The sequence below is a fragment of the Eurypyga helias genome, unplaced genomic scaffold (assembly GCF_000690775.1).
Source record: "Eurypyga helias isolate BGI_N326 unplaced genomic scaffold, ASM69077v1 scaffold8740, whole genome shotgun sequence".
NCBI classification, from domain to species: domain Eukaryota; kingdom Metazoa; phylum Chordata; class Aves; order Eurypygiformes; family Eurypygidae; genus Eurypyga; species Eurypyga helias.
This window is the reverse complement of record NW_010225005.1, coordinates 45,621-58,082: the sequence shown is the minus strand read 5'-3', so window position 1 is coordinate 58,082 and position 12,462 is coordinate 45,621. Positions and strand designations below refer to the sequence as shown.

General features: G+C 42.0%; 1 protein-coding gene across 1 annotated transcript in view; it reads right to left on the bottom strand.

The window, feature by feature from the left end:
- Nucleotides 1–5,745, bottom strand: part of LOC104506588 (anoctamin-2-like) — a gene marked incomplete at its 3' end in the record, with an annotated part of 38,702 nt that extends 32,957 nt beyond the window's left edge. Inside the window, exon 1 of the mRNA XM_010147581.1 lies at nt 5,407–5,745. Coding sequence (XP_010145883.1) covers nt 5,407–5,745 — 339 coding nt within the window. The remainder of the gene's footprint in view (nt 1–5,406) is intronic.
- Nucleotides 5,746–12,462: the final 6,717 nt, after the last annotated feature.

Here is a 12,462-nt window from a genome sequence, read left to right as displayed (position 1 = left end):
CTTTAGAAGAATGAACATTTTGAGACAACAAGAACATTCACACTAAGGACATGCAAGATGTTTCACATGTACTACAGGCCTGAGATGCTTTTTATTGGAATTCCTTGCAAATCACATTGATAGGTTTTGGAAAAAGACGTTTTTTTCAGGCTCTTAATTACTACTAAAATAAGCAACATCCATAACCTTTTAACTAGAACCTGAAATATTTTATACCAAAAAGTTTTGCCAAGGTAAAAAAGGTCTGTTCAAATAAATTAAACTTTTGGTCATTGGAATTCCAATTTTTCACAATGAAAAGTATTAACACTACAATAAGCTATCTATGACATAAATGAGATGTTAGGGAAAATAACAGATACAAAAAAAATCTCATATAGCAAGAACATTGATGGCACTGCTCAACAGACACTTCCTCAGCTGGAGGAGGGGGTATAGGAGGAGACAAATTAAAGAAAAAAAATCTCTGTATTCATTAATTTACTATGATATGATTTTAGCTACTCTTGCCCTTCATAGCTGACAGAAGATAAAAGATAAAGTCTTCTCCCACTGGCAAACGGGGATTACCTTAGTGTGACAAAACAGTGCAATTTAATCCCATAGATAAAATCTAGCTGCAGCACTACAAACTTTTCTTTCGTTCAGGTTGGTAGGGGGTGGGGGTTGTTTGGTTTGGGGGTGGAAGTTGTTTGCCTTTGGGGTTTCTGGAGGGAGGTTTGGTTGGTTGGTTTGCTTTTTAGTTTTGGGGTGGATTTTTTCCCCAAAAATTCAAAAATCTGCCTTGGAATATCAAGCAGAAAAATCCAGTCGCAACCACCATCATTGGTCATGTTGTTATCAACAGTCCTATGTAAGCAGATACACTGAGGACCCTAAGGACATCCGTGCCTCAAAGTGTAATGTAGCCAACAGAGTTTAAAGAGACATACTTAAACCTATGCTAGCTCTAAAATTCAATTTAGATGAGCTTATTGAGGAGTAATTTACACGTGATTTAGAATTTGCCATCTATTTCCCCTCAAAAGATATTTTCACATCCTAAATGCTATTTAGCAAAGTACATTTCATTTCCAATGTGCTCAAAAATGATCCTACTTTCTCAGAATGCCAAGGTGCATCTCCAATGTCTTCTTATTCCATTCCTATTAAACTTTTCCTTACAAAATACTAACTGAATACAGTACATGTTGCATTTGCAGTCATTCAAGCAGCAGTGCAACTTAAATTTAAGTGAACTAATGATGTTCCACATGGTGTGAAATACAACACTCAGTTTCAGGAATAAAAAAATAAAAAAGAAAATCATCCCCAAAAAATGCCTGCAATGGCAGGCCAAAAAAGGCCAAAAAATGCCTGCAATGTCAATGGTATTTATTGCCCTTCCTGGGAGTCAAGATGGAATATTTCAGGGAACAGTTTAGGTGGCCCTATTTCAGGCAATTCTTTGTGTATCCAACGTAGAATTTGACTTGTGCCACTAGTATTAAATAAGATTTATTTGGAGATGACTGCCATGACTTTGTCATCTAAGTCACAAGGGTAAATATGACCTGTTTTCATTTCTTCCCAGTTTTAAAGGCATGCCAAGGAATCTGGGTTCTGGTACTCTGGAAGAAGTTTTACTGTGCCTTTAACCGTTACTTTGAAGCAGAGAAAGCAAATCCTGCAAATGCGTATTTGCAGGATTAGCGTGTTTACAGGATCTGTATTAGTGGGGCCTGCATTAGTCACCATGTAATATTTTAAAATACGAAGTAGTTAATTCTGCATACACATGCAAGCGTGAACACCAGGCTTATTTTATCCAACTCTGTAGACTGGTCAAACAGACCAGTCACAGATGCAAACATTATTTTTACTCACAGTAAACTAAGCAAAACAGTAGTTCTGTGTTGCTATGCTGCTGTCATCAGCTGTGAATGGGGATTTTCCTCTTCTGTCCTATTCTTTCCATGAAATATCACTTCCACATAACCATAAATTATGATAATTCAGTTGTTTTCATGGGCACAGACTACACTGGACCACCCAAATATTATGATTTGAAGAGAAGATAACCAGCCAAAGAGTTCCTTAAACCTGATCTTCCACTTGTGATCTCTGACACACAGAACATCACGACTGAAAGTTGACGGTGGCAGTAGTTGTTATAACATGTGAATGGTATGACTTTACCAGGCAGATGGCAAAAAGTTGTCAGATCCCATTACGACCACCCATCATTATAGTATTCAGTGTCACATTAGAGAGGAAAAAGTTGTAACATTCAGCTTCATGCCCATTGCCTTCACTGTGCACAGATGCCTTTAAAAGCCATTAAATGCTGAATTAAATGTATTACTCCATGAATACATCCTTTATGACTCCCACCTTATCAGTAAAAAGAGGACAGTGGCTTGATTGTTTGTTCAAGCAGTAATGTTAACAAGAACCAGTTTTAGAAAGGCCCTATCAAAGACATTTTTTTAAGCTGTATAGCTGTAGTAAGCCACCTAGAAAGGGCAGTGAAGAGATATTCATTGAAGACCACAGACATGGCAGATACCCTTTTGCCCTCTTCCTTTCTATCGTTACTGCTTCGTGTAAAAACTTATGCTGCTTCAAGAAGGAGAATGTGTTCAGTATGTCCTATTGTTCTAAAATGAATACTTTTCTTTGCAAGACCTTATGTAGGTAAGATACGGCCTCCTCTAACCCAAGGGTCCAAAAGTGGAATCCCTCATACAGCAGCTGCAGCACAGAGGACTGTTTTGAGTTACCTTTGCAGCCAGCCCTCTGACCAGGATATCAGACTTACCTCAGGACCTGGCCCAGAACACACAGTAAGAGTGAGATATTTATTAGAGAATGTGTCTCAACTTCCAACAATACTATATGAAAAAGGTCCACTTGTTATAGTAGCACTAAAACAAAAAACCTCTGAACATGCATATCCAGCACAAACCACTAGAAATGTAGTAGTTGAAAGTCCACTGTGTTATGTACCAAGAATACAGCATGCTGTGATTAAGGCTATTCAGAGTTTAATGAACCTATGGCATATTTTTCCCAGAACTAAGATCAGATGTGTTCTCATGTCAGCTCAACATACAGTTTTAAACAACATGTAAGGTCAACTGAACCCTTCACACGTGCTCGAACATCATGTTCTATGAAATTCACAGCAAGATAACAGACAAATAATTTTGCATTCTTTTAGCAGGAATTAACTAGCAGGAGAAAAAAAAACACAGTGAAATGAGAAAAATAAAAGGAAGTAAAAGCCACATATCTTGGTCAGGGAAGGAAAAGGATAATGCATAGTCCCTTCTAGCTTCTTAGGAGACTCTGGAAGGAAGAACCCTTTCCCTTTTTGATTAGACAGCTTATGTGTTGAGAGACCAGGAGTGACTACGTACATATACAGATAAGTGATGGGATTGCATTTTTTGTAATTTTCAAAATAATTTAATTTTTCCCATAAAAGAATGGGTCACCAAATAATTTCCTCAGAACTTTCCAGTTCATTTACAAAAAGCTTTTTTCCTCTTCAGAAGGAAAGCAGTGACAAAAAGTTTTTTTCTTGGTCAGCTCTCTATGACATCAATTAATACTCTGTATAATATTTAAGAGTGCACGTCATCACTTGGAGGGGATCCAAACTAGAATCTGAATCCAGCTGGACTTCGGGCAAGTAATGAGTCAAATAATCAAATCCAAATCTCCTACTAAACTTTTCAGGTTCTGATGAAATTCATAAGTGAAAGAAGACTCCAAAATCAGCTGTTCTCATGGGTTTTATGCAATTTGGTTATAAAAATCATAGCAGTAAGATAGTCATGAGCCAGCAGTATTGAACTTTAACCACAATGCTTAGCATAAAAGAATCAGGATCTGAGATCACTTTTTTCTGTTCAGTGTAAGGATGGCTCAGGCAGGCTGTGCAGTGAAATACAACCCAGAGCCACCTGCAGCTCAGCAAACTGAGCAAGGAAAATGTTAAGAGTCAAAAGGCCTTTCTATTTCTTTCTATTCCCGCCAGTGATTTCATGTGCATATGTTATGCCAAATCAACGACTCAGATTTTCAGATGGAATCTGTGACTTGGTCCATGTTTTGGATAAGTGTTGACTGGTTGTACTGAAAGCAATATGAGCTGTAAGTTCTCAGCACCTCTGAAAAGAAGCCCTAAGTTTCTTAAATTTGGTGTCAAAAACAATAGAGCACCCAAAACTAGAACCCAGCATGGACTTTCCTTCAACAGATATAAATATCTCTGGCTTTCAAAGAGGTCCAGAGGGATAGCACAGCTCTCAGTGGATCAACATGGGATTTGGAAGCCCCATGCTCAATTGACCGATGGGCTGCAGTCAGGTAACCTAACCACAGCTCCCATGTGGTGAGAATAAATATATTCAAGGCTGGCAGGTTCTTTGCTTGCAGCATAGGAGCTGTTCATTTTGTAGGTGGAATGAAGAAATGACACAGAACTTATATATGGCTGGGAAGAAATCTAAGAGTCACACTGCAAATCACCAGGTTATTCTGAGGAAATATAAAACGTCTTAACTGCACTTTGTATTCTAGCAAATTACTTGAGAGCCTTTATTCATTTTAACAATATTAAAACATAAACACTATATTTTTGAAAGGAAGTGTGTTCACTGCATGCCTTAAGAACATTTAGATAAAGAAATAAATTTTCTACTGAACTAAGATTGAACTTGCTACTCAATAGTGCATTAAACAACAATAACAACCACGTATTTCCCCAGCAGTAAGAAGCAAGGAACACAGAAACACCCTTGCCATCTTCTTCTTGGCTTCAAACCATATTCGAGCTATATATAAAATAGCTTGTACGGCATATTTCTACAGATCCCTAACTGGGGGTTGCTACGGTGGCAGCACTTGACCTAGGAATGTTCAGTACCAAACTACTATTCAGCAGTAACAGGCTGTTTTCAGGATTAGCTCCTCAAGCTGGCCATGAGACATACCTCCAGGACATCCTGCACCTGCTGTGGCTGCAGAAGTGATGGTGGGGGAGTCTTTGAAGCGCCTGTTAGAAGGAAAATGGCACCTATACTTATTTTTAAGAGATGGCATGGGTATGATTTGCCTCTCAGTTAACATCAGTGCAGGACAGGAATGAAGGCAGGCTGGACTGGGCCCTAAAGCATGGCCACAGCCAGACTCGTGGCCTCCCCACCAGCAAGGAGAGTGGGCAGCTGTGCTCTGGGCACCGAGTCACCTCCGAGCTGCCTCTCCAGCAGGGCCTGGCCATGATTACATCCTGCACACAGCCACCTCCAGCACCAAGTGACCATTACCCATCAGTGCATCCTGCACACAGCCACCTCCAGCATCAAGCGGCCATCACCCATCAGTACTGCATGTGAGGAGCTGGTCTCACCCTCTTACCTCAGGGTCTTTCTCTATCTCCAGCCCCGCTTCCACCAGGTTGCGTTCGTACTCCTCCCGCTGCAGCTGCTTCTCCTCCTCCAGAGCATCCAGCGGGCCAAGCTCGATCACCTCCACCCCCAGTGGTCCCAGCCGCTCCATCAGGGCATGGTGGCCACCATCCTGCTGCTGCGGCTCAGCACGGCCCTTCTGAGTCCCTCCGTTCGAAACCAGAGCCAAGGAGGCAGATCCACGCACCGGCTCTGGCGAGCCTACACCAGGAGTGTGCCGAGCAAGGCGCTTTCGGTAGTGGTAGGCTAACACGTAGTCGACCTTTCTCTTGCTGTCCCTGAAATGCATGCCGCTTGGGGATGATTTGTCCATGGCCTCTCCTTGTGTCCCATCCAGGTAATTGTTTATAATCTGGGAGAGAAACACACCGAGTGTCACAGGTAAGTAAGCCAAAAGCCCAGGAAGAAGGCAGGCCCAGGGTCTATCTCCATACAAGCAGGTAAAGCCATGCAGAGGTCAGAGGGAAGTAGGTATGACCTACAAACATGACTCTGCAGACAAGATTAAGTCACGCTGACCTCCTCCTACCGTAAACAAAGGAGAGTGGCTGAAGATTATCCCAACGCCTGGGATAGCTCCCTGATGGGCAGGTACAGAGGTACAGAGCAACACTGTCTCTCTGTCCTGCATGTACACAGACCATACAGGAGAAGACACCTGCATTTTGAAATGTGAGAGAGAAGTGAGACTAAGGATCATACTGCACCTTGGGATATGAAAAAGGACATACTGTGGAGCAAAGCTGGACAGGGAGGGATACAAAAAACTGTGGGAAGAAAGGGAAAAAACTGATCTGAGCTAGAACAGGAGAAATATCCTTAATGTAGTACAAGGGCACAAAGGGTAAGGCTGGACAGAAAACTGGGAAATAGCAGACATTAGAGAGGATATGTCCCACCGATGGCTAACAATGCTAGCTGACCTGTATTTTAACTTATTATAAAAAGCCTATGTGACTGACCAGCTGCAAAAGGAAATCAATGACTAAAATAATTCAAATCACTTATGTTGCCCTCAGTTGTGCCCTTGGACCATCCCTGCCTCCTCATCTCCAGTCTCTGAAGCTTTCTGGGGTGAAGCTGTTCCACCACTAACCCCCATCCTGGACAAGTCTGCTGCATCCACTTTGAACTTTGATACCAAATGTAAGGCATTCACTTTCACTAAGATAGCCCATATGTTTTCCAAAACTGTTACCATCCACAACTTCCAGCTCAGTGCTGTAGCTTAAAACTTTTCACAGAGGCCTCTACAGTGTCATTCATTAGACACTAGCCCTCCAGTGACGGGGCAGCGAGACACAAGTAAACAAATAGGGTCACCTTGATCCAAAGAAATCAGCCCATATCCTAATCCCAGACATTCATGGTTCCTATACCAGCAAAATCTTGACAGGTACCAGTTACAGATTTCTTTCTCTCCCTGTCTCCCCTCCCACTCCATGCACTTGCAGTCCTGAATGCAAAGTTAACAAAGCATGCTGTATGGTAATTTTCTCATTTGTTAACACAACACAAATTTTTGAAGGTATTGTATGAATTTGCATATTATTATATAGCCCAACATCTCCCAAGTTCTTGTTTTTCATTGCTCTATTTCCCACAAAATAGCTTTCCATTACCATATCACTAAATAAATCCTGGTTTTACATGCACACTACATCCTTCATTCTTTCACAAAATTGTTACCAAATAATCTGTTCTGCACATTACACTTATCACACGTTTTATGTGTAAAGTGTATATCGAGTCCCTCTAGGTATATCTAAACTTTCACTTAGCACTACGTTCTGGCAGAATATAGAACTGCCTGGGAGACAGCATTTTACTGCAATCCCCCATTTCCTAGTTAGATATATTTTCATGTAATACTCACAGGCAGCCCATGCAAACCTCCTGGATCCATCTTTGCCATAGTGAAGAAAAACTTGTTGCAGATTCCCAATCTCCCGAAGAGTTTCAGGATATACAGCACAGAAATAATTATGTCACCACCACCAGGTCACTGGCACCACACAATGCATTAGCTGACTCTAGAGAAGATGAGCTCTAAGCATCCTCTGCTCCCTTACTGGTGAGTGAGGGCAAAAATGAGAAGTGCAAACAAAACACGGAGGAGAGAACAGGAGATTGGAGAACATGAAAAGTCACTAGGAGATTTTCCTGTTTATTACCATGGGTAGCCAGCTGCCACATCCCAGCCACCTGAGAGAGCACCATAGCAACATTTGCTGTTGCTGGAGTAACACAGAATAATAGGATGAGAAGATACAACAGCACCTCCCTCCCTCTGGATTTTTTCCTCATCCTTGGCAGCAAAGTGCCATCCCCAATATTATGGGTGCCTGAAATTCCCATAGGTTTCAGTAAGGACATTCTCTGGCCCTAAACGTGCACTGCTTTCCTCACCATGTGACATTTTGGCATGAGAAGACCTTATTAGGGAGGAACACAATTAAGTTGCAATTTCAAAATGGCACTGAAGGAACTATCAAGATCTTTCCTCCTCTCTCACAGCCCTTGTAAAAGTCAGAATCAGTGATTTAAATTATGACCTTCAGCTTATTCAAACAATAAGAACACAGGAAGGCAGGATTGGCATTTCGTGACAATTTTATCCTAGTCCTCTAATAGCCAATGTATCACTACAAATATATGCCAAGAGGTGTCTCCTCTAACAGCTGTCCTCTGAAGACCACATCAACGCTACATTTCCATCTTCCAGTCCAGTTCACACTATCACCTGGGCACATGCTGGCCCAGGGTTTGCACAGGGATAGCCAATTTAGTCATCCACCTGCAGATCTTTTCCTACTCTGAAGGATTTTGGCTAAAGTAAATCAAGAAAAGCTTGGTGGGACCTCTAAAGTAGCAATTAGTTCTTGCCGCACACTAAGCAGCCTAGTTACTACCTAAGGCCGTAGTATCAGTTTACTTGCATAGTCACTCTTCCCAGTACAGTGTGGATTTTCCTAAAGCACAGGAGGAACGCACCGTGCTCTTCTCTCCCTGCTCCAAGCCTCCTCCTCATCTCAAAGTCATTAGAGATAAGTCAACGAACATAAAATCCTTCTTACAGAGCTGCTGAAGGACTCCATACTGCTTGGCTCTTCAAAAGCTCCATTGATCCTCTTGTTGTGCAAGGAAGTCCGGTTTTGAGGAACTGTGAGGTATTTGCTGTTGTATGCTGAAAAAGAGTCCCTTGTTGATTTTGCTGTCTTCTGTCCATTCAGAGTTGGGTGTGAGGAGGCTAGTGGAAAGTCTGAGAATAAGAGATAAGGTACTGTTATATGAAGCAGGTGTGGGGCAGGTAGTTTCCTAAGGGAATGAGAGATACTGCATTTAACAGACACTACTCAACTCCAGATGTGCTTCATGAAATGGAGAGGGCTGTGTACAACCACAGAGAAACGACAGGTACTTACTGAGTGACCTGCTGGGAAGGAGATACAGTGACACAACACTGCGCTTCGCTCAGCACTACCCTGGGTGGTCAACAGCATGTTTACCCCTGCACTTCAGTCATGAGGTTAGGAGCTGGAAAGTCTGTGCTTTGCAGCTAGCTCGGGACCCCCCAGAACACAGCAAGTTGTGTGTCTTTAGTCTACACCCTGGTTCTCCGGGTGCAGCATTCATGGCAGTGGGAAGCCAAAATACTGCAAACGAACTGAGTCACGGTGGCTTATGGCTTACAACTAATTTGTGTTGTGACCAAACCCAGTGGCATCAGGTGCAGACACAAACGTCGGTCATTCTACACTAAGGACTCAAGTTTTGGACATGTAATGGTGTGAAATTCTCATAAAGTACATCTAAGTTTATACTTACATGTTTGGGTCTGAGGGACCCTTGAATCCTCTAGATTTGGATGTGTTCCCCATATTTTGCATTGACAAATTACATGGTCAAATGCAGCATAATGGAGGGGCAGGGAGAGAGGGGAGTTACATGCCATTCCCTGTTCACCAGCACCACCACTGCTTAGCTAGATAACTGCCATAGTACAGTGTACAGCAACGATAGAATATGGGAAGAATGCTCGGTCACAACTAACAAATGCAAAAATTCAATCCCATACAGGCAGTAGCACAGTGAAAAAAAATATAATAAAAAGTAATGGGTACAGAAATTCTTTTGAAATACAAATGTTTTCTTTCCCCCTCTAAAGTTGTCAGAACTTAATTGGGGTTGATCGATCTTTACCCATAATTTCTTTCAGAAGCTTATTGGGGGGAAAATATCTGTCTTGGTCCTATTAGTGTTTTCTACCAGGGGAAGACATAGGTGTAGCAGACCCATCTGCCCACACAGTTAGCCCCACTACCACTACAGAGACAAAGCGGGATGCCTCTCCAGTCAGCACTCTTCCAGTCTTCCCCAGGAAGAAGAAATAACTGGAACATTCATCAGCTCTCATACATCCAGGGAGACACTACATCTGTGGTATCTCTTCTTGCTTTTTACTTGGCAATCCTAGTAATACTGCAGTTCTTTTCCCCCACCTTCACCTTCTGTCTAAGGAAACAAGGTGTTTCAACAGCACAGTGTAGTTAGTTTCCAGTCTGGGAGACGCTGCCCTATGAGATTTGCTGCACTGCCCTAAGAAAGCACTGGAAAAATTGAGCAGTCTCCTCCACAACTTCCTCAGGGTGATGAAGACAGGGGAAGAGGGAAGGCAGGAACAGCTGTGTCTCTTGCTTAGAATTCCTGTGACTGAAGAGTTTCTCCTGCATTGCTGAATCTGCCAACCTGTGGAAAAATACCTTACATTGCATCTCAAAAGACAAAGCATTGAAGGAGGTGTCTGTATGTAGGAAATATATAGAGTTATGCAGTGATCATCAACTTCAATCTAAGAAAAATCTAAAAGGATCCATTCCTATAGATGCTGATAGAAAAACTTTGCCTCTCTCTTACTCTTTTTCTTTTTTTTTTTTTTTTTTATTTGGTGAATGGGGGAGGACGGGGGAGGGGGCGAGGGGTGTGTATTGGTAAAATCTGGAAGTTGTATTTCCCCTTTATTTAATTGAAATTTTTTTTCCCCAAGAATCTAAGGCAGACATTGCAACCTACTGCAAATTTTCCGTGCCCTCTACACAGGCTGAATCTACTTACCCACGGTCAAGTGCTGAGAGGGGAGTCAATAAAATGCTAAAGAAGAAATGAGTAGACCTTACTCCTAAATGTCATGTTTATGCTTATGTTCCCCATCAATAATAGATTAGGGTCCTGCAGCACTTGAATAGCACAGTAGATTGACTCCCCAGTCTTCCTTTTCTGATCTCTCAAGGAGACTCGCACTTGGTTTACTTTAATGAAGAACATAATGATGCCACAAGGGAAACTCCAAGGAAAATAATTAATAAGAGAAGGTTTCATTCCCAAATGCTACACACAGTGTTTCTCCAGTATTTTCAGCCTAAGCCTGGGATATCTCACAAGACCTTTGCACAACCGATTAAAGACCTTTTTTTCTTCCCAGTCCTTTTAACTGAGCCTAGGAAAAAAATCTGCAGTTAATTTATAATAAAATTATTTCATTTCCATCATGGTTCCCACCCTTCAGAAATTGTGTCACAAACCCGAGGTTAACACTGGTAAGCAGGTGAGGCAGTCAGGGATTTCCAGTCAGAATAAGCTTTTCAATGGAAATGCAATTTCCATGTCTGAATTTGGAAGACTCCTGTTCTCTCACAAGCTTTTCATCTCCCCAGATCAAACTGACTGAACCAAAACATTTGGTTCTGAATGAGTTCCATATTTGACAGTGCTTGCCTGTAGTGCTGCAGTGCCTCAGAGGCTTTTGCTTCAGATGCTGCCTGACCTCATCTACCCTGTAAGCCTTTATAACATCTGGTCTTACATGTTCTCATTCTGTAAATATTCTAGAGGAATTAGTATCGATAGAAACAAGCTGTGTGTGTGTACATGCATACATATATAATTTCTTTATAAACACACACATGCATAGCTTTGGTACATACATATATGTATCCCCAGAGAACAGCAGTAGAGTGAATCTTGAATTCAGCCTGGAAAGCAAATGTTCAGAACTACGCTCATCCTAGAAAAATGGACTGGGAGTCTTCCCCCCAAGTCAAACTTCTTTAAGTTGTAAATGGCTTCCAAGGACACAGTGCCTGCCGGACAGAGCTCAGCGACCAGCTCCAGTCCCAGTGCCAGTTCACAGCCAGAAAACATTTACGTGTTTGCTCAGTGTCTCTGCACCACTTTGCTTTTTGTGAAAGAGTTGGCCACACGTGCACCAACTGACCTCACCATCTGAGTTTCCAGTTCCTCATCTGACGTCCCACGATGAAGAAGCTGCACATACTGCCAGCAGTGGAAGGACCGAGAGGGTGTAGTAAGGGACAATACAGCTTGTGAAATATGCATTAAGGGATTCTACCTAATCAGTAGCTCTCTATTAAATCCTGAGTAACAGCCAATTATCTGATCTGAGTCGTCCAGATGGTCAGATTATCATAGGCACAACTGCTTACGGACTACCTTGTAAATGGCTCAGCCACCCAGGGCACAGGCACTGGCCTGATTTCATTTATCTTTCTCTCTTCCCATATCAGAAACGGGCTGCACTTCTGAAAGACGCCACAGTGGGAAGCCTACCTGTACTCACACAGATTCCTGTACAAGGCTGTTGAACACATCTGCAATTTAGCAGCGTTGTTTGCCAAGCTCATTATTCCTTCCACCCTTCGAGTAGGTATGAAAAGGAACTACATGATTTTACTGTTTCCATGTAGCTTGACTTAAATATATCTTATTTAAAGGAGATATGTATGAATAAAAAGATGTACCATGGTTATACATGTGTTCTTTAGGTCTCCACTAAGCTAATGACTTCTCAGTTGAGAACATACACATCCGGCGTTTACGATTTCAATACAGCCAGTCACACCTGCATAAGTATACAAGTATTGTCATGTCACTGCAGTTTTCTTTTTTAAGCTGCCACTCCTTGTCTCTTCAAAATGATCGATTTATT